Source organism: Psittacula echo (assembly GCF_963264785.1).
Source record: "Psittacula echo genome assembly, chromosome: 3".
NCBI classification, from domain to species: domain Eukaryota; kingdom Metazoa; phylum Chordata; class Aves; order Psittaciformes; family Psittacidae; genus Psittacula; species Psittacula echo.
In genome coordinates this window covers 85,466,262-85,490,017 of record NC_137736.1, presented here as the reverse complement: position 1 = coordinate 85,490,017, position 23,756 = coordinate 85,466,262, and the positions used below count along the sequence as shown (strand labels likewise).

Genomic DNA, 23,756 nt, shown 5'->3' with positions numbered 1-23,756 from the left:
TACAAAAACTGCAAGATATTATCATTAATCCTGCTGACAAAGGAGGAGCTGTAGTTCTTTGGTACTGGGATCATTACACTGAAGAGGCAGCAAAACAAATGGCAGAATTGTGCTACATAAAAAAGCTCCATTTTTTTTTTCATTCAGAAATCGTAAAGTTATTTCTACAGCATGAAATTCCATATATAATGCACGTTAATTGTGATGAAATCAGATTAGGGAAAATGCCAGAATTCACAAACCAAATACTCAGACACCCTACAATCGCTTCCTGAAAAAAAGTATCTGTGTCTTATGATGACTCTCAGCATTGAACCCATGTTGAATCTTCTTTGCATGCACGAAAGACCTGAATGAACACCACTTCCAACAATACAAAGTACCTTTTCTTCACTGTGGAAAGATTTGGTGGTATATATTATCTATCATCTTGATACAGAAAGTTAAGCAGTTAAGCCCCTTACAGTTCAAAATACACCATGAAGTCTACAAACCATTACTGCCATCAAAAATGAACTAAATGAATTAATATTTCAGAAATTCATTAAAAATTAAGAATACTCATTTTTACAACTTCCCAAGTTTAGCAGAATATGTTCTTCTGCCAAATTGTTTTACATGTAAGGAGGAGATTGTTATTCCCAGGAACCTATTGTTAGCTTTAGAACTGAAATGCAATTTTTTATATGTTCTTTTAATAAAATTGATTGCATGTATCTCACAAATTCTTACAATAGGAACTAATCCTACCATCATCAAGGTATACTATCCTGTATTTTAAGCACTATGAATAGTATCTGAAGTATTTTATTTAATAGAAGAAAATTTTCATCATTTATTGAAACGTTCCAGGGCAATGCCTCAAAAATGCTATCTGAACACTGCTATAGCTTAATTCTGTAATTCATGAACTTCCGTGATTTGACTGTGAAGAAACTGCAACATTTTTTAACCCATTTCCCATACGCTAAAACTTTCAATTCCTACCTCTGAGAAAGCTGGCCCTAGACCAAACACTTCTGACAGAAATTATCATTCTTCATCCCAATAACAGTGATAGAGAAAACAAAAATAACAGGCTAGGAGTCAATCTTACAACCTGATATTCTACATACCCTCTTCATGAAACAACCTATTCATCATCAACACCACAATTCCAAATGCTGCCTTCTGTTCTAAAACCTCATTTTGTTTATATTGCAGCCTCACAAGTAAGATTTCTCCATGAGGCAACCTTCTCCTACCCATTATTAACTACCTCTGTCTCTTAACATCTTAAATTCTTCTCCAGTTGTGAATGACCTCTCCCTAACTACCATTCCCCATTTAGTTCACATCAGCAAACTCACAAAGCAACCTTCGGAGACTTGGCTGTTGACCCTTATGTATTTGTATGTACGAGAGATTCTTAGAGATGGATATAAAAAGGGTGTGTTCAGGGACACTAATCCCACTTTATCTAACAACTACGTGAATTTAATATCATCACTGTTGTAGACAGTGCTAGGGGAAGAACAAAATAGTGCTATGTCAGTTAAAGAAAAAGGTACATGGAAAGAGAATATGCACCAAAACAGGTCAATTTCCAATGTTCTATCTGCAACATCAGTGAAACCATCAGTTATATTTTTAGACTGAAAAGATACCAACTTCCACAAACTGATGAATATCTGAAGTACTGCCACATACTTAGCTTGACAAAAGTCTCCAGATGATGAAAAGACACTCTAAGGACATACCAATTTTGGTTTTCTATTTAATTTTGTCCACATATATAACTTTCACGGTTTTTTATTCTGAATGGCTTTTATATTTACCTCTTTCCAGAAAAGAAGGGTAGTTCAGGAGGATGGGAAATAAACGCCTTTAGAATTCCTAAAGATCAAACCCGAAGTAACTAGCTGTAGCAAAACCCAGCTTGCTCTTCCTTTTTGCCAGACTGAAGACACCACAGAAAGAAAACAAGAGAGATTTCTTTTTTTTTCCCTTTTCCCTCCCCTTTAGAAGTACTAACAACTTTTCTAGCTTAGCCACTGAAGGAGGAAAGTGATAATCCCTTTGAAATTCAGCACTTAACACCTATACGGTAGGTGATAATTGCTGCATTCCAAGAGGATTAGCACCGTGGAACCCACTTTACAGTGAAGTCAGGCCATTCTGAACAGAGTGAAGTTTTGCTAAAACCATGCCTACCCAGGGAAATTTTGAGTTTCCCACTGTTTTTGTGTAGACAAGGTTCTTCTAGCTTCCGATGTATTTTCATCAGATCTGCAAAAAGCTGCTGAAGAAATCAACTGGTGTTTAAAACGGGTATTCTGTTCCAAGTAATAATAATACTAGAGTAAAAGCGTTCCTACAGAAGTACAAACTAGTAAAATTCATAGCTTGTGAAAAGTGCAAAGGTTATTATAGCATAGCTTTTCTCCTTTCTTTTCTCCAAGATTTGGCAGGACTACTATGAACTAGGTGCTCACAATAAACAGTAGTTGGTAATTTTGTGTTTTATCAGCACCCAGAGGTGTAAGTGATGCTGTCAGATCATGCACAGCTACAGGAGATGCTTTCTATATTAATATATAGGACATTACCAGGGGACAGAAAAGTCCCAAAGGCGGCAGGAGGGACGAGTGACGAAAGGCCTCTCAAAAAAACCAGAATAATTTAGTGCTTTCTCTCCATCTTCCACCAATAGACCTCGGCTCAACCCAAGTTCCAGGGTTCCCACTGGGCAGCATCTCCCACAGAGCAGAGCACGCACGCTCTGTAACAAGTGGGCTTCCTCTCCCTGAACCAGACGAGATATGTGGGGCATGGAAGATGGTGCATGCCCGGTCTCATCTTTCTCTGCCACCAGAATATGGATGGGGGAGCATTCAAAGGCTGAAATCACCCCGTACCTCAGTAACCAACTGCAGTTGTTTTGCTATACACAGCAGGCCAGCTTGCCAAGATCCAGTAGAGAAGATTTCCAAGAGAGAGGAATGTGGCTTTCACTGGATTCATACATTTTTCTTTCGAAGATTATACTTCTCTCTTCATTAGTGCTGACCCCTCCCCTGTTTCCTCCTTTTAAATGCAGCGTTAAAACCCCTGTGTAATCAATCCACAGTTCATTTCCCAGACTAGGCTCAGAACACTGCAGTTAGGATGCAGGACAATTCCATGGCACACAGGATGACCATACCTAAAACTGAAGGCACAGTTTCCCCCTCTCCCGCCACCATCATTCATTTCTGTCCCTGTTGCCCATTCACGTGTAACAGCACAACTGCTGATGAACTGTTTTCCCAAAACAGATGGGGGTAATATATATAATACCGAAAAAGGGAGCAGGGTGGGGGGAGGGGGGGTGTGTTAAGCAGGCAGCATTTTTAACCTAGACCTGATCCTGTACAGAAAATGGTCACACACAGTTGTACAGGCATAGCTGTACAGGAATGCAATCACAGTGCCTGCAGGAAGCAGGAGAGAGACAAAATTATCTAAACCAGCCCTGCTGTCAAAAAGGGCTGTAAATCACAGCCTTACTTCTACAGAAAGACTATAAACACTGAAGATCTTTTATCTGATTAAGGAACTGCTTATCTGATTCCTTTACCTATCATATTTATGTGATACATTTATTAACACATCACGTACTAATACATGGATTTATTTCATACTTGCTTTTCATTAACTTTCAAGTAGCAGTTATTCAGTGCATGTATGAATGTTCCAGCTATTGATCTCTGCAGAAGAACAACCCCTTTCACTATCTCTAGCCAAATGCCATTTATTTTAAAGGGAAAAAAATATCAGGAAAGGTTTAACATGTTAAACTTGTTTACATTTAGGCCTGTTTATGTTTAAACCTGTTTATGTACAAACACATTTTTCTTTTCTCTGAGATTTGTAAGGTATGCCTCAAGTTTCCTTGTTTGACGCCACACAGCCATTGCTAGCGAAGGGAGGCTAAACTGAAAAAAGCTGGCAGCTGTAAATGTCAAGATTATGCCCTCCTTACTACCGATACTCCTTTCCACAAAGCCCTCAGATCCTCTGATCATCATACATGGCAAGTGAGCACTTAGGAATGATGTCAAAGAAACTACTTCAACATCTAGGCAACTTTTAAAACCAGGCAACACTTACAGTGAAGATAACTCCAAACAGCCAAGTAGATTAAAAATGGTGACTGAAGACAGAATTTTCTCCCTGGCAAATTGCCAGTATTTTTTTTTTTTGAAAGGTAAACTCAGGCTTTTAATTAGCATGAACACTCCTCCCTGTGAGTATTGCCACTGCCTGGATTGTCTTAAAAAGGAATAAAAATGGCATCCCACGACTGCGCTGTGGAGCTTAGACTTGCAGCAAGCACAACAGAGAATTTACAAACCATTGCCTGCAAGCTGAGCCATGGAAGCTGAATGTTGGTATAACCGAAGGTGAAGAAATTTTTAAAAAGCAAACAATGCCACAGTCAAGTGAATACAGAGTGAAGTGGGGTAAACAAAACACATTTAAGCCTGGCAATTTCTCTACTTCTGTTATTGGTTGGTTTTAGTAGTTACTCATACTTCTGGTTCTGTAAATTCTCTACTAAGAAAGCTAAATCAAGGATGATGACTATCTTCTGATTTAACTTCCCTTCCTCCCACAGTTCAAAATGAAGTGAAAGTTACCCTCTGTCTGGCCTGTCATGGTGGGCAATGGTCCAAATCAAGGAAACTGGGTCAAGCATCTTTTAAAGTCAGTATTATATGTTTTAACAAGCATCATTATCTATTTGCTTCTAATACAACATTGTTTCACAGTTAAGATTTTGAATAACAATTTATTCCAAGAGCGGAAAATTAATATGCTAATAATGAAAATAACCTATATCCACTTCTCTAAAATTATGTCTAGAACACAATTATCTGTTTTTTTCCAATTTGTATGTCCACTGCACCATTTTATAATTATTAGAAGATACTCCAGGGCATATGTTGTGCTGGTGTACAGCGACTTCTCTGGTGGCTGGAATCGTTCAGCCCGTGGACTTGTGCATCACAAAGCACCTACGGCTTAGCAAATCCTCGTAGGACACGTGTCACGTTGTATCTTATTGCTTCAACGCAACCCTTGGTCTCCTACCCTATCACCAGTACTGAAACACTTAAGTACAGATGGGCTGAGCATCACACCCCCTGGAACGCATCCCCACATCCCGGCTCCCATCTCTAGACTATTAAAAGCACAAGGCATTTCTTTCCAAGCTTGGGATGAGCATTTACATCTGGTACCAACGCATTCACAGGGGTGTCTGAGTTTTCTCTGGGGGAAGGGGCGGGGGGGGAGTTGCTGTGTGGATTTAGTAATTCCCGGCGCTCTTTTGTAGGTGTTTAAAGGCACCTCGAATTAGCCGAGAGACTCATTTGCATGGCAAGAGTGCCAACGAGTTCCTACATCAAACATTCCTGGGAGGTGCCTGCCCAGTAGCAGTGGGTACAACCAGCACTCTAATCACTGCTGAAATCATTGATAGCGCTGTCTATCCACACTATGACAGACAAAAGCTGAAATGTATTAAACATAGCAATCCATCATCCCGCAGATGGGAAGCAGGAGCCAACAGAGTTCAGAGGGAGCGACTCCCGCTGCTAACAATGGCTGAAGTACTGACAGTTCACTACTCCTTGCTTCTCACCGGGCTCTTCTCCCAGCTTCCCAAGAGCAAAAAATGAACAAACAGCCAACTGAAGAAGGATTTAAATGCTGCAGACTTGCTGATAGCTATTAATCCAACTAAGAAAGCCTTTAAACAAGTCTAATGATACACCAGTTCTCTCTTAAAATAAATAAATAAATAAATAAATAAATAAATAAAAGGATGCATTAAGGAATTGTGAATTCAAATACGTAAGAACGCCTAAAAAAACCACACCAAACTTAAACATGTTAGGTGTGTAAATCTCATCTGAATATATGAGAAGCTGACGAGCTAAGCATCTAGCACTGGCAGCTGAAGACAACCTACGAACAACAGTGCTCCAAATTAAGAAGTAATTTATGTGGAATACATCATTATTTTAACATGAAGGTTACAAAACTTTAAAGAGAAGAGGCACAACTCATGGACTTTTAAAGAAAAATAAGTCCGGAGCAAAGTAATGCTATTTATGAAAGTTGATTTTAATTTCCTGACTTATTTCTTGTAGGACACATGAGTCACACAATATAGCCAAAGGAAAAACTGCAACTGCTAACACCACATTAGTAAAGTATAAAAGGGAAAGACACTTTTCTTAGCATTTCAGCCTTGTCGTTTCCAATTTTCTGCTCTTTGGACATGCTTGTATTCAAATTCTGGAACATCTATTCAGCATATCAATCCTAATTAGACAATCTGGGTCTGGAAAGGATGAGAGCTGGGTCATTTGCATAATTTAATCATAAATACTCAGTGATACATATTTCCAAATGCATTTGTACAATTATCTTTTCATCCTTGGGGCAATGGTATTAATATGATTAGGCAATATTTCTGGAAAAAACAGACAAGTATGCACTCTTTTTAACTGCAGCTTAGGGCGATATGAAAAATTAATTAATTTCTGAAGAAAATCAATTTCTGTACGTGACCACATTAGACACTGCTAAACCAAGACACAGAGTCCTTTCTCAATCAGAACATTTTATAATTCTCTTCCAAATTCTGACTGTTTCATGAACATTTCAATAATAAAATTGTTATATTATTTAAATTATCTTAATACAAAGGCATGGAAAAATTACTATTTCTTTTTCACATTACCCTGACAGACATCGTGTTCTAAAAAATGTATTGTTTGACCAGTCAATAGGAAACCTTAGCATTTGGCCTGAACTCATCTTATGTGATCTTTTATTAATGCACATTATACCGACTGAATTCAAGGACAGCAGGAAATAATTCAGCTCTGAAAGCCATAGCTTAAAAAAAAAAAATACAACCACAGTAACCTGAAGTATTTTAAAATTAATATAAGGTTGCTTCCTTGTTTGTTTTGCTACAAAGAATTAGATAAGGTGTTCCTTCAACAGAAGCATACTCATTACAAAAATGTTGTGACATATGTGGGATACAGCCAAGCACCCAGGTGGCTAATCTCATTTTTAGAAGAAAGATACTGCTTTGTATGTTAATTGGTGAAAAAAAAAAAAAAAATTACATTTATGTTTTTATATGTATCGTCTTTATTTCTTCTCAATCAACAGAAAAAGTAGAAATCACTGCATGCAAATGTTCAATATTCATTTCATTTGCATGAAGGTGCTTGAACAATTTTTTTATTCTAACAAGCTCATTTTTCATGCGTTTTGTCTTTCATCCTAATCTAGCATCTGTCATTCCTTTTTGAAGTTATTATCGGCCCAATTCCCTCTTGGACATGGTTGCTGGGTGACCGGTATCTTAGCACCCACTTTGACAGGAACAGATGTGAATCTGATCAAGAGATTTCCCATGAGTACCTGAAATCACAAACAACTTTCGGGAAAAACAAACAGCCTTGCTGTCACCGTCCCTCTCTCGCCCTCCTTCCCACCCCTTCCCCCATCCTCCTCCCCAAAAAACAAGCACAAGGAAGTTAAGGCAGAGTTATCCAGCGTCATTAAAACATTATTATTTGGCAGGTGAGCTCCCCAAATGGCTTTCTAGTCATTTCTGCCTTCAAACAGCGACTCTCAGCTTTAAGTTTTAATAACCACCCTTTGAATACTTCCAAAGACAACTGTTCGTTTCTAAGGTCACCATCTTCTAAACGTTCTCACATTGAACTTGTTTTCGTCACATGAATGCTCTCATTTAAATCAATGGGATTACTCGTGTAAGCAAATTTCACATGCACACAGGCACCCACCAGTTGTTTTATAACACCTAACTCACATTTTGATTACAAATAATGTTCTTTGATCATTCCCGCACTTGGTTGCTGGTATCTGTGAAACTCCAGCTTAGGAAAACTCCGCTAGCTATGCCATGTGCGTACCAATAGTGACAATATTTAGGGAGCTGCATAATTTTATTCCTATAAATCATCCAACTGAGACACTATAGGCAACAGGACTCCTCATACAAACCCAAGTTTCCTTCCTTCTTACAGGATTAAGACTTCGATGAGCAACCCAATATCACAGTGACTATATTTGTTGCAGCACACGTGATATGAAAAAATATGAAGAAACCTGGGAATTACAGTGACATGCTTCTGAAATAAACTTGGAACCATACGAAGAATTTGGAATTTCCAGAACAACCAAATGTCTAAAAAAGAACCAACCCAAATGTGTCTAACGAACTATTTCAAGCATCTGTGCCACAAGAATCTCACCCCACATCAAACTCCAGAGCAAAGTTTATTCTTCTTGGTTGTTTTCCCAGGCACTGCTCTAAACACAGTCCTACTTAGCAAAGGCAACATTTGTGATCCAAAGACTGAAAACTTGATCATACATATGTAAACTCAGAAGGCTGCATGTAACAATAACACCGGGTAAATTTGCTTTAACATGCTGTCAACCAGCCTTTCACTTCTGTCTCTTCACCATGCTACTCTTCAGCATGTTCACAGCCCCATAGCCTCAGGGCTCTTGTCCCTGCTAGGGTTAGCAACTGCTTCCAACCAAGAATCCTCTGTATTTAAAGTTTTCACAGCACCTAATAAAATAAGGTTTCCATGAAGTACTGTAAATTTTCATCTTAATTTTCTTCAAAATCCAGAGTGCTATGTGAGGGGAAGAAAATAAACAGGAGAGAAGAGGGAAAGAGGGAGTTTGGATTTTCAAAGATCTGAATTCGTTCCTTCATTTTGAGTTGTTGTTTTATGAATAAAGAGATAACAAAGGAATTTTCTTTCTCTCTAGTTTAGACGCAAAGAAAATTTAAGACTAACATTTCAATCACAATGAGGCATTCATTGCCACTACAGCTGATCTTAAAGATTTCCCTTATTTACCACCAAATTCAAAGAGCAGTCAAAATCTTCTACTGGTAAGTCAAAAGCCTTAGACTGGACCTCTAACTTCCATTAAAAATCATTTGGGAATAAAACCATTCTCTTTGTCTTGGAAAAAATGTCTTTCTCTACCCACTCAGGCTATCAGCATCACACAGCAGTCAAACCTGTTGATGGCATCAACAAAAACTGAATCACTAAAAGCATAGGGCTGACTTAGAAAAAACCAAAAAAGGAGCTTAGGGATCAATACAACCACTTCTTGGAGGTGAATTAGAAAGGGACATTATGTACATACTTATAATAAATGCATAATAGTGATAAGTAATCACCATTTAGAAGATTTGCCCTTCAGTTTGCCAGTCAAAGGAAGCACAGGCTGTGGATAATGGACCCATGATAATGCCTCACAAAACAGTTTGGTTATTCAGACTGGCAAAGTCATGAATGGCTTAATAAAAACTGTATGGAAAAATTCACCAGAGTGAAAAGCAAACAGAGTAAATAGGTATCTTCCTACTTGTTGTGGTAACACCATTGCTCCCATTTCTCACCTGCAAATCCTTTTTGCCCAAGCCAAAAAAGCGGCCACAAACTCAGAACTAGGTGACAGCGGTAGCAATAATTCTACATGAAAGCCACCTCTGCCACATCCACATGGAAGAGTAGAAGTCTACAGCCAGGGATCATTAGCTCAGCTGTTTAGTCGTTCTAAACTGTTAAGATCATGTATAAAGAGAAAAGCAATCTATACAAGATGAGCAGTATTCAGATCTGTCACTCATTCACTAGAAACAGGTAGACTTATGCAGGCACTTAATGCCAATTTCAGCACTGAAAATGTCTTTAAAGGATGGGAAAGATTGCCTGAGAATAGGAAATGGTTTCCACAAGAAGGCAGAAGCAAAGCCTGGAAGGTTTGCAAAGCCTCTGTGGGATAGTAATTGCTGAGGCAAACTTAAGCTGAACAGAGCATTCACTTAGTTTGTTAAATAAATCAAATGAAAGCTAATTCTAATTTTAACATAACCCTGTAAGCGTGTAGTTCCAGATATTAAAATGAACTAAGAAACTCTTTCCCGTCCTTAGGGCCCACTGTTTTAGCTTAGCTCACTTACTCCATCCTGGAACTACACTGGAAAAACACTGGGACACTTTTAAGTACCATATCACGCCACCAGGGAGGGGTAACCACTCACTGTAGGGTATTTAGGCTTCTAGCTCAAACCAAAGTACTGAAATAGGAAGCCATGGTAGCATCTATTCATTACTTTCACTGATTTCAAGAGGAGGCCTGAACCCAGATTTTCCAAACCTCGAATTTTCAGTGTAACTGGGAGGAGCAGAAAGGTTATTTTGGAGGAAGGAAGGAGTCTTGGCATCTTCTTGTAAACTGTCTCACGGGGTAACCAAACCTTTTTGAACATTGATCCACCATGTCCCCCATTGCAGGTGAGCAGCCTAATGACCCACCTGCAGAGTCACGCTCTTCTCTGTAGACTGTATGATATGTACTAACACTACAGTCACTGCCTGCTCTATGTTCACATTTCACAAGCAGCAAAACAAAGCCTAAGTGATTAAACCCAGAGAGTTCATGGTTTGAGGATTTAGCCCATACTGAAGAAATGCTATAATTTAAACTTTTTTCACCTTAATTATATTGAGAAACCACTACACATTTTAAAGAATTAGAACACTGAACTGTTAAATATTAGGCACATGACCCATACCTAATGTAAAGTAAGTTTCTAAAAATGTCCTCAGAAAAATTTAGTAGAAAAACAGGTGTAGGAGAAAATTCAAATGTGACCCATAAGGCCCTAGTATTCAGAAATGAATTGGGATCAGTTCATTCCTTTCCCATGGGGTAACTTGTATAAATGTAATTCTATGGTTTCATAAAACCAGGTCAAGTTTCTGTCCCTTGAGGACCTTTGGCAATTTGAAGCATGGCAGCCACTTCTTCCTGGCTACAAGTTCAAATCTGCATACGTTCTGGATTTGTGAAAGGAAACAATTAGCCAAACTGAAAAGACATACCCATCCAGACTGCAGCACATCTTCCACACATAAATCCAGTTACAGGGATGAAACAGGATTTCACAAAACAGTGTTTAGAACTAGTTGGCTCTTTTCATTTAAGCTGATGAAAAAGCCTGTGTTTTTCACCTCTAAAAAGATAAATATTTTTCTTTCATCAGCTGGCACACCAAATAAAAGAGCAGACAACCTTATCACATAACAATGCCAGCAATTTTTACTGATTACATCCTTCTCCCTAAATGTCAAAATGTTTTACTCATGTAGTCATACTTTGGAATATTGGTGAATACATGTATGCTTCACAATGTACTTCATAATTATTACTGTATTACCTCTCATGATCCCATTGTATTAGCCTAATTTAAGTAATAAAACATGTAGAATAAGGCAAAACAAGACAAAGTCATAGACGGGATCACCAGAAAAGATGAAAACCGTACTTGGCAGACCCACATCAGCAAAGGCCCAGCAGCAGAGCTAAATGTTGTGGATGCTCCACTCCTCAAGGAGCAACCTGAAGGGGGCCTAGAAGGATGCTAGGAGAGGGACTCTTCATTAGGGACTGTAGCGATACAACAAGGAGGAATGGGTTCAAACTTAAAACAGGGTAAGTTCAGGTTAGATATAAGGAGGAAGTTCTTCACTGTGAGGGTGGTGAGGCACTGGAATGGGTTGCCCAAGGAAGTTGTGAATGCTCCATTCCTCATGATGTTCAAGGCCAGGTTGGACAAAGCCTTGGGTGACACAGTCTAGGTTGAGGCATCCCTGCCCATGGCAGAGGGGTTGGAACTAGATGATCTTAAGGTCCTTTCCAACCCTAACTATGATTCTAAGCCCGTATGCAGACCAAAGGCCAGAAGACAGAGAGGACTGCCCCATCTAAGCCCACAGACAGACTGACCTCTGCAGGAAACTCCCCACAGGGGCAAATACCAAGGCAGCTTCTAACAACATATTCAAAGAGCAGAGGAGGGATAACGGGCAAAGAAATACAGGATCTTCAACCAAATTACCTTCTCAGTGTGTGTATCTGAGATCTACATGCTGTGAAGGTGCACTGCTTCTTCTGAAGGTATATTCCATCCTTTCCTCCACTCTACTGGAATGATGGCAGAGAAACTCTGAACAGTAAAATCTGTTGAAATTTGTTAATTCTTACCCACTTCCTACCTGTTGTACTTTGAGGTGGCCTCAAGCCAGTCCAACAGCTGTGGCTATACCCAAACATCTCGACTAAAAACCTCACTAATGTCCTTCCCAGGAAATGTTATGACCCCTACCTTAAACAATTTGCATGTGTGCTCCTCAAACAGCTATATGCTGTTAAATTAGTATTTCTAATGCATATGCCTCATAGCTTCCCAAAAATGTATTTTACCCATAGCTATACTTTAAACTGCATATTACTATAGCAGAAGCTTTACTTTCTACTATGATCTTTATTTTTAACGTGATATTTCAGCAGCAAATTCATTTTGAAAGGAATCAGTAGAATCGTAAGCCATCTACAATACCAAATAATGTAAGACAAAATAATTTATTTAGCATTTTATGTTTATTTTTTTAACCTGGCCTGTTAAAAGCCCTGACTAATAAATAAATAAACAAACAAATAATTAAATAAAGGCACACAAAAATAAAAAGCGAAAAGGCACAAAAACCCCAACCAATTGATCCTGCTTTGAATTACAGCAATATTCAACAAATTTTGCGATAGACCTGTGGAATTAGTCTTCAGTGATAAATACAGACACAAATAATAAAGTCCTACATACCATCTATACTGCAAGAATTGTTCTAACAAGCTAAAAGAGAAATTAAAAAAAAGAAGAGAGAGAACATATGACTTTTCACTTGTATCAGTCCTTATTATACACTTAAGGTGTTTTCCTTCCCCCACCCCTTTTTTTAAGCTTTTAAGCAGAAATTTAAGGAAACAGCAAACAGTTGGAAAATGGTTTCACTTCCTTCCCACCAACTATTAGTGATTATCAGAACCAAAATGTGAAAAGTGACAGCCATGGCACACATCTTGGAAGTGTCCAAACCCTTTGAAAAGATATAGGCCACTCCTGTGGCACAAAAATTAATAAAAAAAAAAATTACAGCAGGGGGTATTTGGTGTATACCATGGGTTATACCAAATTCTGATACTAATTCCTGTCATGACATTGCCCCAGTTTCCTAAAACTAATACTGAAACAAGGCAATACTCACAAAACCATTTAAAAAATGCATCATGAATCTATTTCACGCAACAGGTGTTAATTTACAGAACACTAAAACTAAAGCATTTTTTCAATGCTTTCAAACTGTCTCCACAAATACAAGCAATTATACAGTAAGACAGCTTCCTATCAAAGATGTCAACTGGTTCTTTTATAGCATTACCAAATATATCTTGCATATGCTTGGTTTAGAAGATGTATGTAGGCTACTGAAAGCAACAGGACTATCCACATTCTTAAAGTTAAGCATATGGTTAATACCACAGCTTTTTTATTTTAATGTAAATAGCTAAGTCCTACAGGTGACCTTCTCCAACAAAGAAATGTTTTTATAGCAGGCCAGGAGAATGGAAATAAATTATATGCTTTGTAAAGACAGATAATGCTGGCATCCATTAAAACATGATATAAAACCAATTAAAATATTAGGTTTACATTTTTACTACATTTGGGAAAGTACAGTTCAAAAGCAATAGTTTTAGCCACGTTTTTAAAGAATGTTCAAACTATTAATGAGCCCTGATTAGATTTATCACCAATAAAAATGTAATGCGTTGTTTGTGCTTCTCTTAAAAATACAGTACCTGTAACCTGAAAGCAGCTTTTTTCTGTCCCATACATTAAATCATGATCTAGCTCTTCATTTAAAAAAAAAAATAAAATCACTAGTATGACAACAATATGAAATCAAGGTTACAAAAGATGTAATTAAATAGTAATAAAAAATATATTTATTTATTACCTGTTCCCTTTACAGTTGACTTTATGTAACTACTTTCTTTTTGATCCCTTACAATTGTTTTATGTCAGATGAAAAAGCAAAACATTTCCCAAAAGTAACATTTAAAAATTATTTCTATCATATGACAATTTGTAAATGTCTGAGAGACATGTCCCGAACAACAGCTTTTGATCCAAATGTAAAATACCTGTTACCTGGTCTCAGTACAGTATCATTAACAAGTGCTCTAATATGAATGTTATTCAGAGCTATGAACTTCAGTCATGACATCGTAACGTTACAAATATATTTTATCTGTCAATGATGCTAAAAATGTTTGCAGCAGTCCCACATACTCCCCTTCTCCCAGCCTCATCCAATTCCAGTATGTAACTGTTATTTTGTCAGCCAGGCAATCTGTACATACACCTATGTATGGGCCTTCCAGTCATACAACCTAAGAAATAAATTAAACATAAAAAAACCCACGTCTTAATAATTAAGGTGTACTTTTTTTTCTAGTATTTTAGTATCACATAGAAGCAAAATGTGAGTAAGAAAATGTGTCTGAAAGCTTTACTTGAACTCAAGCTTTTTTCAGATCAAAAGGAATTTAAGCAGAATTTAGCCATTTGGCTGATTCAGGGAATAATTCTATAAATTCTGAGGATGAGTAGGAAAATTTCATGACCAAACATCCCCTTATTTGAATGGAAAAAGAACGGGCAGTTAGTGTGGCAAGGTGCACCAGGAAATTTTAATTGCACCTGCTCCACTGTTTCTGGACTATGGCTAATTTCAGCCTTCGGATGGACATAAAATCCCACTGTTTGACATTTGCAACACTTTTTTTTGTGTGTCTTTTTCATACTAAAATAACTTTCTTTTTCATGAGGAAGATGCAAAGTATACAGGATGCAAAGAAAATACCTACAGTAAATTAGCTTTGGAGTGAACAGGGTACCATTAACCAGAATAATGAACTGGAAGTTATGTAGGTGTCACCCACACAAGTATTCTCAAGGGTGCACAATAAAAACTTCAGATTGTTTTATTACATCAAAAGTATAATATTGAAAATATTAAAAACAAAAACAACAACAACAAAAAAAACTCCACAGGTTTATACTATTTTAGAAAGTTTCTGTTTATTCCTAATAAACTGTTTCGATACGCATGATTTACAAGATCTTTCCATACAATTCTGCAAATTGTATTTGTATATATTCATATATATATATGCCACAGCAGGATGTTGACTCTAAACGTAATTATCACAAAACATTGTTTAAAGCAACGTGAACTGAAATACATTTTGTGATACATTTCCTCAATCACAACTCATGCAAGCAGTTTGATTAGTTTTGGTGAATGTACTCTGAATTGCCCCACAGGGTCTTTTCAGTCCAATGTCCCATCTCTAAAAGAGACCTATGGAAATTCACAGGAGAGAATGGAAGTATTCGGTATTTACAGAGCCATCCTTCCCTGGTTTGGTTTCCCAGCTCATCCCTCTCAGTGATTTAGAGTAAAGTATTCCAAACTGGGATGTAACTGTATGGTCAAACGCTGAGATCCTTCCTCTCACAAAATTCAGTGACAGCATTTTTCTACTTTATGCTATGGAAAATACACTACTCTTTTTCAGTTCACAGTTACTCACAATTAATACGAAAATTCCGTATTTAATAATTACACTTCAATATTCCTCAACGCTTATGAAATGAAACCTCAGCACTTGTTAGGAGATGCTCCCGGCTGAGCACTGTATCAGATAAATAAGCAGAACATAGTAGGTTAAGGATAAAGTTAAAGTAACCTGGATTCAAGTCACAGACATACCTTGATTCTAAATATAAAGATTTTTGATTTATGTTTCAGGACTCTGGAAAATAATTTAAATTATAGTGTAAAAAGAAAAATTCTTCCTTAATGCATGCTGAAAAAATTATCTATATATGAATTAACTCTCTGGATCATAATAGCTTTTTGCAGATGACTCTTCAGCCCTATCACTTAAATACATATTTAGGCAACTAAAAATTTACTGTCAATTCATATTATGTCAGTCCACATTATGGCGCTGTTACAGTATGCACATTTAAAGATTATTGAAAAAATTACTGTTCATGTGCAGTATATAATCTGCAAAAGGTTAATAACTATTTTAAAACAATGAATGGAATTAACTCATAATGCAAAGCAGACGCTCCAAATGTTATTTTAAAAACAAAACATATTTAACTTATGAAAGAAGAAAGAGGATCTAAATCCAATCCTGTTGCTTAAAAACAGGCAGGCATCATGGCTGTTTTGGACTCCCAGTTCACTGGTTTGCACAATTTTGATAAAACTCGGTAGTTTCTGTCTAGCCCCTCTACTCTCCTGCAGCCAGAAATTATTTCTCACAGCTAAACTTGTAAGGCTTCTTCATGAAGAGGCAATGCTGAAAGGGATTTACTTGTATCAGACCAGCAGAGATAGCAGTAATAATTCAATATACCTACAATATAGTTCAAAAGGAAAATATTAAAATTCAATCCAGTGTATGACAATTCTATGCTTCATATGCAATTCACTTTAGATGATGAATTGCAGAGATAGGCAAAAACAGATGCCTGGAACAATCTAGTAACAGGAGAGAACAGAAGAAATACTACCTGGCAGTCAAACAAATTTAACATTTCCAAGAAGCATTCGGAACACACTCCAAATCACAAAATAGTAAGCAGGCTTGTAAGATTACTTTGGGTGCATTTTGGTTTACAGCACGGAGATGTCTCAGAGGAGAGAATGAGTGCGGGCACAGCAGCCCCCCAAGAGCTAGCCCATAGGGGACACACTTCGGGGTGCTTCTACACAGCACCCAGTGGGACCCACAGCCCCAGATACTGTGCCTGCAGCTCCAGAAAGAGAGTGGAGGCCTAAGATTGAAGTGAGCATGTGAACAGAGAAAGGAATGGTTTCTGGAAATAACAAAGTTATTTGTTGCGCTTTCACACAGTCCGTTCTCCTAAGCTGATGGAAAAGTGACAATAAAACTGCATTTTTATGTAAGCTACCAGTGAAATATTCCTAAAAAAAAAAAAAAAAAAACCAAAAAAAAACCACCACAAAACTTTACCGATATTCATAGCTATGAGATAATGGAGGAGTTAATCAAACTGAGTACTTTAGGAAAATATGTGAAGTAATCAGGGAAAATACTCCCTCTGCCCATCACTAGCAACCCCTCACACCCCTGCACTGGAACAACACCGGCAGCATTGCACAACAGGCAACAAATGTTCACTGGGGAGAAGTGTTCCCTTCCTCAAGTATCAGACACTGGGCTACTGTTAGGGACCAACTATCAGATCAAAAGTCTGTTCTGTTGCAGTAAGTATGGTCCAAAGATCTCAGCTTTTAATTTATAAAATTTATTAGTAAATAAATAACGTAAGATGGATATTAAAATTCTGTAATTGCTAGTGGCTGGAGTCTTTTTAGGGCTTTTTCAGTCTGATGAAGCCACCTCCAAACCTTTTACTCCTTCTTTATAGGTACTACAATTTATCCTCTGACCTTCCAGAAGTCGCCTTTGCTTGTAAAACCTACCATATTTCTGCTGATTATATTTTAGTAATCTGTGGCAAGCAGGAAGGTCATCAATATAAACCACAGATACTATGTATTTGACATTCCTTTCAGCTGCACTTGCTGACCTGTCATTTGAAATATCTGTGATCTGCACTAACCTATCTGGGTGAGATACTCCTTTAATTAATACAAACAGAAAAAGCCTATGCAAGCGTGCAGTATTCAGTAAACAAGTACATGCTAAGTCCACATAATTTGAGAAAAGCAGAAGCTAGCAAATACAGACTGAATAACTGCCATAGTAAGACAGGCTTTGAAGGGAATTGTTTCATGTTCGGCATCTTTCCTCTTTATATTCAAAAATCAATTACGTTGTTTTCCAAAATTTGCAAACAGCTTCCAAACAGTGCAAATAATTCCCAGCTTTAAGTATGAATGTCAATGAACTCATTCAAAATCATCTTCAAATGTCAGAAAAGATTAACATGTCCTGGCCACAGGAGAGAGGTCAGAAGGCACACGCTTTTAGTCTTTACTCGGGTGGGCATGATCCAAAGCCAGCCTAAGTCTATGGGAAAACTCCATGAAGGGACCCTGCATGGTAAAATTCCACAACAAGTGTTCAAAACACAAGAGACCAGGAACAATCTGGGATCAATATCTTCCAGGTCATTAATCCTGGGCAGGTGACATCCAATGTGCAGTTCGCTACTCTCTTTCACGCACACATTCGAGAAACCTGACTCGATTAGCATCTAGTAGCTCTAAATATTTTCCATGTTTTGCCTTTATCCTTCCCTTATTTGTTTGGCATATGGCTTTCTAGCATCCCATTAATGTCAAACCATTTACTCGGAATGTAAGCTAAATGCACAGTTTGCTATTTCCTGGATTTCTGTTAGGCGACCAGTGCTTTTTATGAGGAAAATAAAAGCAAAGGTCAGTATGACCAAAAAAGAAAAGTCATCTTCCATAACGGAAGCTTATTTTTCCAGTGAACTGATACAGAAGCCTAATTTAGAAAAAGGTCCTTTAGTATCATGTTATTATTAGTAGTATCACAAATAAACACAGAAACCAATTCACTTTACAGACCTCCACATTAAGCATTCAATAGAAAATCCCCTGCTGTTTCACTGATTTTTGTTTGATTGATTTTTTTTTTTTAAATAGCAATATCACAGTTAAAATGTATCATTTTGGTGAAACACTTCTAAAACTTTTCCATCTCGAAATAAGTTATTACAAATTATTTCCACAACAATCGGCAACTAACGATTCAATCCATTCAAAGAACAACAAAGTAATAGCTTTATCTGGATGCCTTTTTTTGATTAAATAACATATTAACCTTGATGAAGCTTTCCAAAAAGAGATCAGCGTATTTGAGTGCATCAGCTGATTATGGGACAAATATAACAGTGATAACATGCTGGTTCAAAATTTTTGAATCTGATGAGTATAACAATTTAGCCGCTAGGACGGAGTTGGCTCTTACAGCTTCCATCTCGACAATTAAGTGTCCACACAAGATACAAAAAGACATTACCCGACTACATATGCAGTCCCTGAGTCTGGAAAGATCACTTAAATTGCCAAACCAAGTAGATCAAAATATCCTGTGTAATTACTGTAACATCAGAAATAATTTCCAATAATTTGTAAGGAAAGAAGAATCAGAATGAAATGTATTGGATGGGAAACCCAGAGAGTAAACACAGATTTATCTTCTGATGATATCATCTGTTTTGACCAAAACTCACTGACCCACTTTGCTTTATACGTCTATACTCTATTAACACATTCTGCATACCTATTGTATATCCTTTCCATTAAGTTATTTGCTTAATGGGTGTATAAATAAGTCTACTACAATTACGCTTTTTAAGGGTCAAATCCTATCCACTTCTGAACCTACTACTGTAATTTCTACGACGCTGGATGATAACAGAGCAGACCTCAGAAACAGCTGAAACACGGCCGATTCTGCGCTGTTGACATAATCAAGCCATGTAACAACCAGGCTGCCATACCCTTTTAGAACCCTGCCAAGCCCAAGAACTGGTGTCCCCCTGCTCCCGTAACCCCCACCCCCCCTCCCCCCCCAAAAAAAAAAGTTTCTCTTTTCTCTGTTTTAGTAATTTCACGCATTCAAATTACAACTCACACATTATGACCGTGGCAAAATAAAACTTCCGTGAGTTTATTTTAAGGACCAGATCTTGGAACTTGTGCAGAGCTGTTAGAAGTTACATGACACACATTAAAAAAAAAAAAAAAAAATCGGCTAAAAGCAGCTATTAATATTCATGTTGGTCCCACATGAAACAACAGCAGAGTTACCCGAGCAGCTACAGTTATGTCAGCGCTTGGAAGTTATTCCAGGCTGTTTTGTCCTGCTGCCCTGAATATTCAGGAACTTCAACAATCCATCTAGCAACAGCTACTGCAGTGTCAAGGCTCTGCTTCGCCGGGCTCTATGCTAATAAGTCCCAACTACCCCCAACTAACTCGGGCAGGGGGGACGGAGGGAACGGCACACCCCCCGCCATGAGGAGAGGGGAGGGGAGAAGGGGAGAGGGAGGGAAGGAGCACGGCATCGCCTGGGGTTAATTCCCCACGTGTTAGCTGCGGCTGCACCTTGAAATCTGACAATAGGAAAGTGAAACAAGCCCGGTCTGTTTATTTGCGTGTACCGAAAGTAACATCGGGACTTTGCCTACGACATCGCTCCGGGTGCAGCTCCTGCCGCCGCTCCCAGCCGGTAGATCCGGAGAGGAGCTGCCCGCCCGAGTCACGGAGGGTGGCCCGGGAGCTGGCGGCGCTTCCGACCGCTCTCATCTCGGGGTCACGGCAGTTATGCGATCCCTTCCCCGTATCAAGCAGATTCAGCCCTGTAACCTACAGATGGAGAGATAGCAGCCCCACGCTTTCGCCCTCGGTTGCAATGCGGGCTGCTATTGCAGCAGACATTTCCTTTCCTGCCAGCTCCCCCTGCCCCCTCCCTTGCCCCAACACCCCTCCCCGTTCTAGCAAGTTTGAAGCTTCACCTCTCCTCCGCCGTCCCCCCGCCCCGACCCGCGGGGAGCGCGGCGTTACCCCTCTCCGTCCCCGCCACCGCGCCCGCGTTATGCTGCGCTGTAACAGGATTCAGCCTCGCCAAAACCCTCCTGCGCCCGCGCTGGCCCCTCCTGGCTGCCGGGATCCGGGTGCTGCTCGCACCTGCTCTACCGGGACCGGACCCTCCCCTCCCCCCACGGGAAGCAGCCCATCCCGGCCGCCTGGCACCTCTCCCCGCTACCCCAAAGCAGCCGCCGCCACCTCCTCCTCCTCGCCGTCTTCCCGCCCTCCGTCCCCGTCCCCCGTCTCCCCCCCCCCCATTCGCCATGTGGCAACTGCCTCATAGACTGATACAAAAAGTGCTCTCATGGTTCGACTACATGACAGCGGCTTATGGCCAAGGGGCCTCCATTCCCCCTGGGCAGGGCCCTCCGCCCGGGAGGCGGCTCCACGCCCCTACCCATTTACCCGAAACCCGAGTGTTCGTGTGTTGCCCGAGTGCGTGTCCCCCCTTCCCTCCGGGACCGCTCCCCGCCCACTCCCGTGGACCCTTCGGGCAGCTTTTTCCCAAGACTGCCTGTTTTAAAGATACATTCAGGGATACAGTTGGAGCGGCGTGTTTGTCGCTTAAAAAGCACTTTTAGGCCGCGCTGCCCCCTCCCCGCTTAAGCAGAGCACTGCGCTGCCCACGGCCGCCCGGAGCCTGCGGACGCCTCGGCCAGAGGGAGAGAAGGGAACAATGACAAGGCGACACTTGCTAGGCACAGACGGAGGGAGACACAGACACCCCTTCCCGTCTCTCCCTCTGTCCCACTAAGAAGCGGCGCGGCCGGCTCAGGAGGAGGCCGCCTGGGTGCCAGGGCAGCAGGGGAGAGGGGAGAGGGCGACTGCATGTGGCCTCCGGGCGCGGGTAGCTCCCTTCCACCCGCTGCCCCAGAGCCGAGCATTGGCTGCGGGAAGCAGAGGGAACGAGCGCAGCGCACGCCGGGCCGGGCCGGGCCGCACCGCACGGGGGTGGGACGGGAGGCGGCGGCGGGGAGGGGGCGCGGGATGTGCGTGTGCCTTGCGGCGGTTACCTGGCGTTGGTGCAGTCGTTGTAGAGGGTCTCGAAATCCTTCCTGGAGATGAGTTTGCAGCGGTTGACCCCGGGCTGGATAGCCCCCAGCCCCCTCAGGATGCGGACCTGCTCCACGTTGCAGACCACGGGCGTGATCTCCAGCCGCTTCAGCTTGGTGTAGACCGTGTGCAAGCCCCCCACCAAGTGCTTCAGGAAGAGGTCGAAAGCCTGGGGCAGGCAGATGAGCTCGCAGCCCTCCACGGTGAAGGAGGCTACTTTGGCCCCCCTCAGATCCACCATCTTGCACTCGTTATTCTGGGGGGTGTTCTCCACCGGGGACGGGGTCGAGTACACGGGCTTGCCGGGCACACTGCTGGCCGCGCTAGCTGCGCTGGCATTGGGAGTGGAGGTGCCGCCGCTGCTGCCGCCGCTGCTGCTGCTGCCGCCGCCGGTGCCCAGGCTGGGGCTGCCGCTGCTGCTGCCGTTACCGCCGCCGCCGCTGGTGGTGGAGGTGACTGTGGCCGTCGCCACCGCCGCTGATGCCGCCGCTGCGATGGGCTCCGGCCGGAATAGATTTGTCCCCGAAGCGGCCGGCGGGGGAGCGATGGACGGAGACGGAGAGGAGGTGGCTGACGAGGAGGTGGCCGACGAGGAGGTGGTGGTGGTGGTGGTGCAGGCGGCAGAAGTTGAGACCGGAGGCTGAGGGGGGACCAGCTGGGTCGGAGGGATCAAAGCAGCCGGTACGGCCATGGTCACATATACGGCGGAGGGGGCAGGGGGAGGGGGAAAAGTTCCCACACACACGCAGGGGAAAGGGGAAAAAAAAATTTAAAAAAAAGGAGGAAAGGAGAGAAGGGAGAAGGGGGGAGAAGAAGGGGGGGATAACCCCAGATCAGGTGCTGCGGCGAGCGAGAGAGCAGGGGGCAGAGTGAGAGAGAGAACGCACAAAGTGTCCCGCAAGTGGGGACGGAGGAGGAGGAGGAGGAGGAGAAGTCCGCTCCGGGCGGCGGGGCTGGGGCCGAGGGGAGGGGGAGGGCAGTTTCTTTTTGTGGTCCTTGCTCTAGCACCACGTTAAAGACGAAGGTGAAAAAGAGGAGGTTTGAAGGACTTCGTTTCTCTCTGGCAAGTACATTGATCAAAGATTGAGAGGGAAATGACAGAGAGAAAATGAGCTGGGAAGTGCTGGCTGCTGCCGCCGCCGCTCGCTCGCTGGACGAGTTGTTGTTGTCACACGGTGCGGAGGGGAGGAGCTCCGGCAACTTGAAATACCCTTTGAAGCAGCAAAAGGCTCACTCACTAGTATTAACCCGAATTATCCAACCAGGAACCCGGAGCAGGAAAACAGAGAGGGAGACAGAAGTCTCTTTCTCCCCCCCTCCCCTTCAGGAACCGTTAGATTACATGTTTCATATTTCACCCCACCAGAGACTAGATGTAATTTTCCCAGCCCTTTTCAGCAATCGCTTGTCAACACAGTTTGTGGAGAAACACGAGCGTCTCCAGCGCTCCCCCGGAGCGGGAGCAGGGAGCCGGGCGGGCGCTAGCCGCGCACCTTGCCGGGGCCGGGGCACCCGTGGACAAAAGCGGAAACCTCAGGACCGGTCTGTTGCTCGTGTTGTTGGTTGTTGTTCTCCCGAGACCACAAACGTGGAGGGAGTTGTTGCTGAGGGTTTGGCGGCACCGCCGAAACCCCTTCGTTGCGTGGCGAAGGAGACGGTCCCGCGAGGGGACGCGGCTCTGCGGGTCACGCCGCCGGGAAACCGCGTCGAAGAGGGCAGCGGCGACACACAAGTAACTTAGGAGAAGGGAAGGAGGCCAGCCCAGGCCGCGCAGGTACCTCTGCGCAACAGGTGCCGGCACCGCGCAGAAAGCGCGCCGACTCCCCCGCCAGGTAGCGCGCAAACTGAGCCGCTGCGCTTGCCCACGCATGCGCAGTGGCGCAACGGGCAGCGTAGGACGCACCTCGCCTCGCCTGGCGTGGTGGGGCCCCACGCGTGTCCGTGGTACTTGTGCGCCGCTGGCGCCGGGGGTGCTGATCTAACTCTTGATTTGCCCCCTCCAGTGGAGCGTCGGTGTTGGTCGGGGAAGCCCGGAGCTTGGTTCTGCTT

The 23,756-nt window shown here is 41.8% G+C and overlaps 1 protein-coding gene across 4 annotated transcripts in view; it reads right to left on the bottom strand.

The window, feature by feature from the left end:
- DACH1 (dachshund family transcription factor 1) overlaps positions 1-22,398 on the bottom strand; it is a gene marked incomplete at its 5' end in the record, with an annotated part of 382,732 nt that extends 360,334 nt beyond the window's left edge. For all 4 annotated transcript variants that reach the window (XM_080613963.1, XM_080613964.1, XM_080613965.1 and 1 more), the window contains one exon: positions 21,668-22,398. In XM_080613963.1, the coding sequence (XP_080470089.1) occupies positions 21,668-22,398 (731 nt within the window). The remainder of the gene's footprint in view (positions 1-21,667) is intronic.
- Between the last annotated feature and the right edge of the window lie 1,358 nt (positions 22,399-23,756).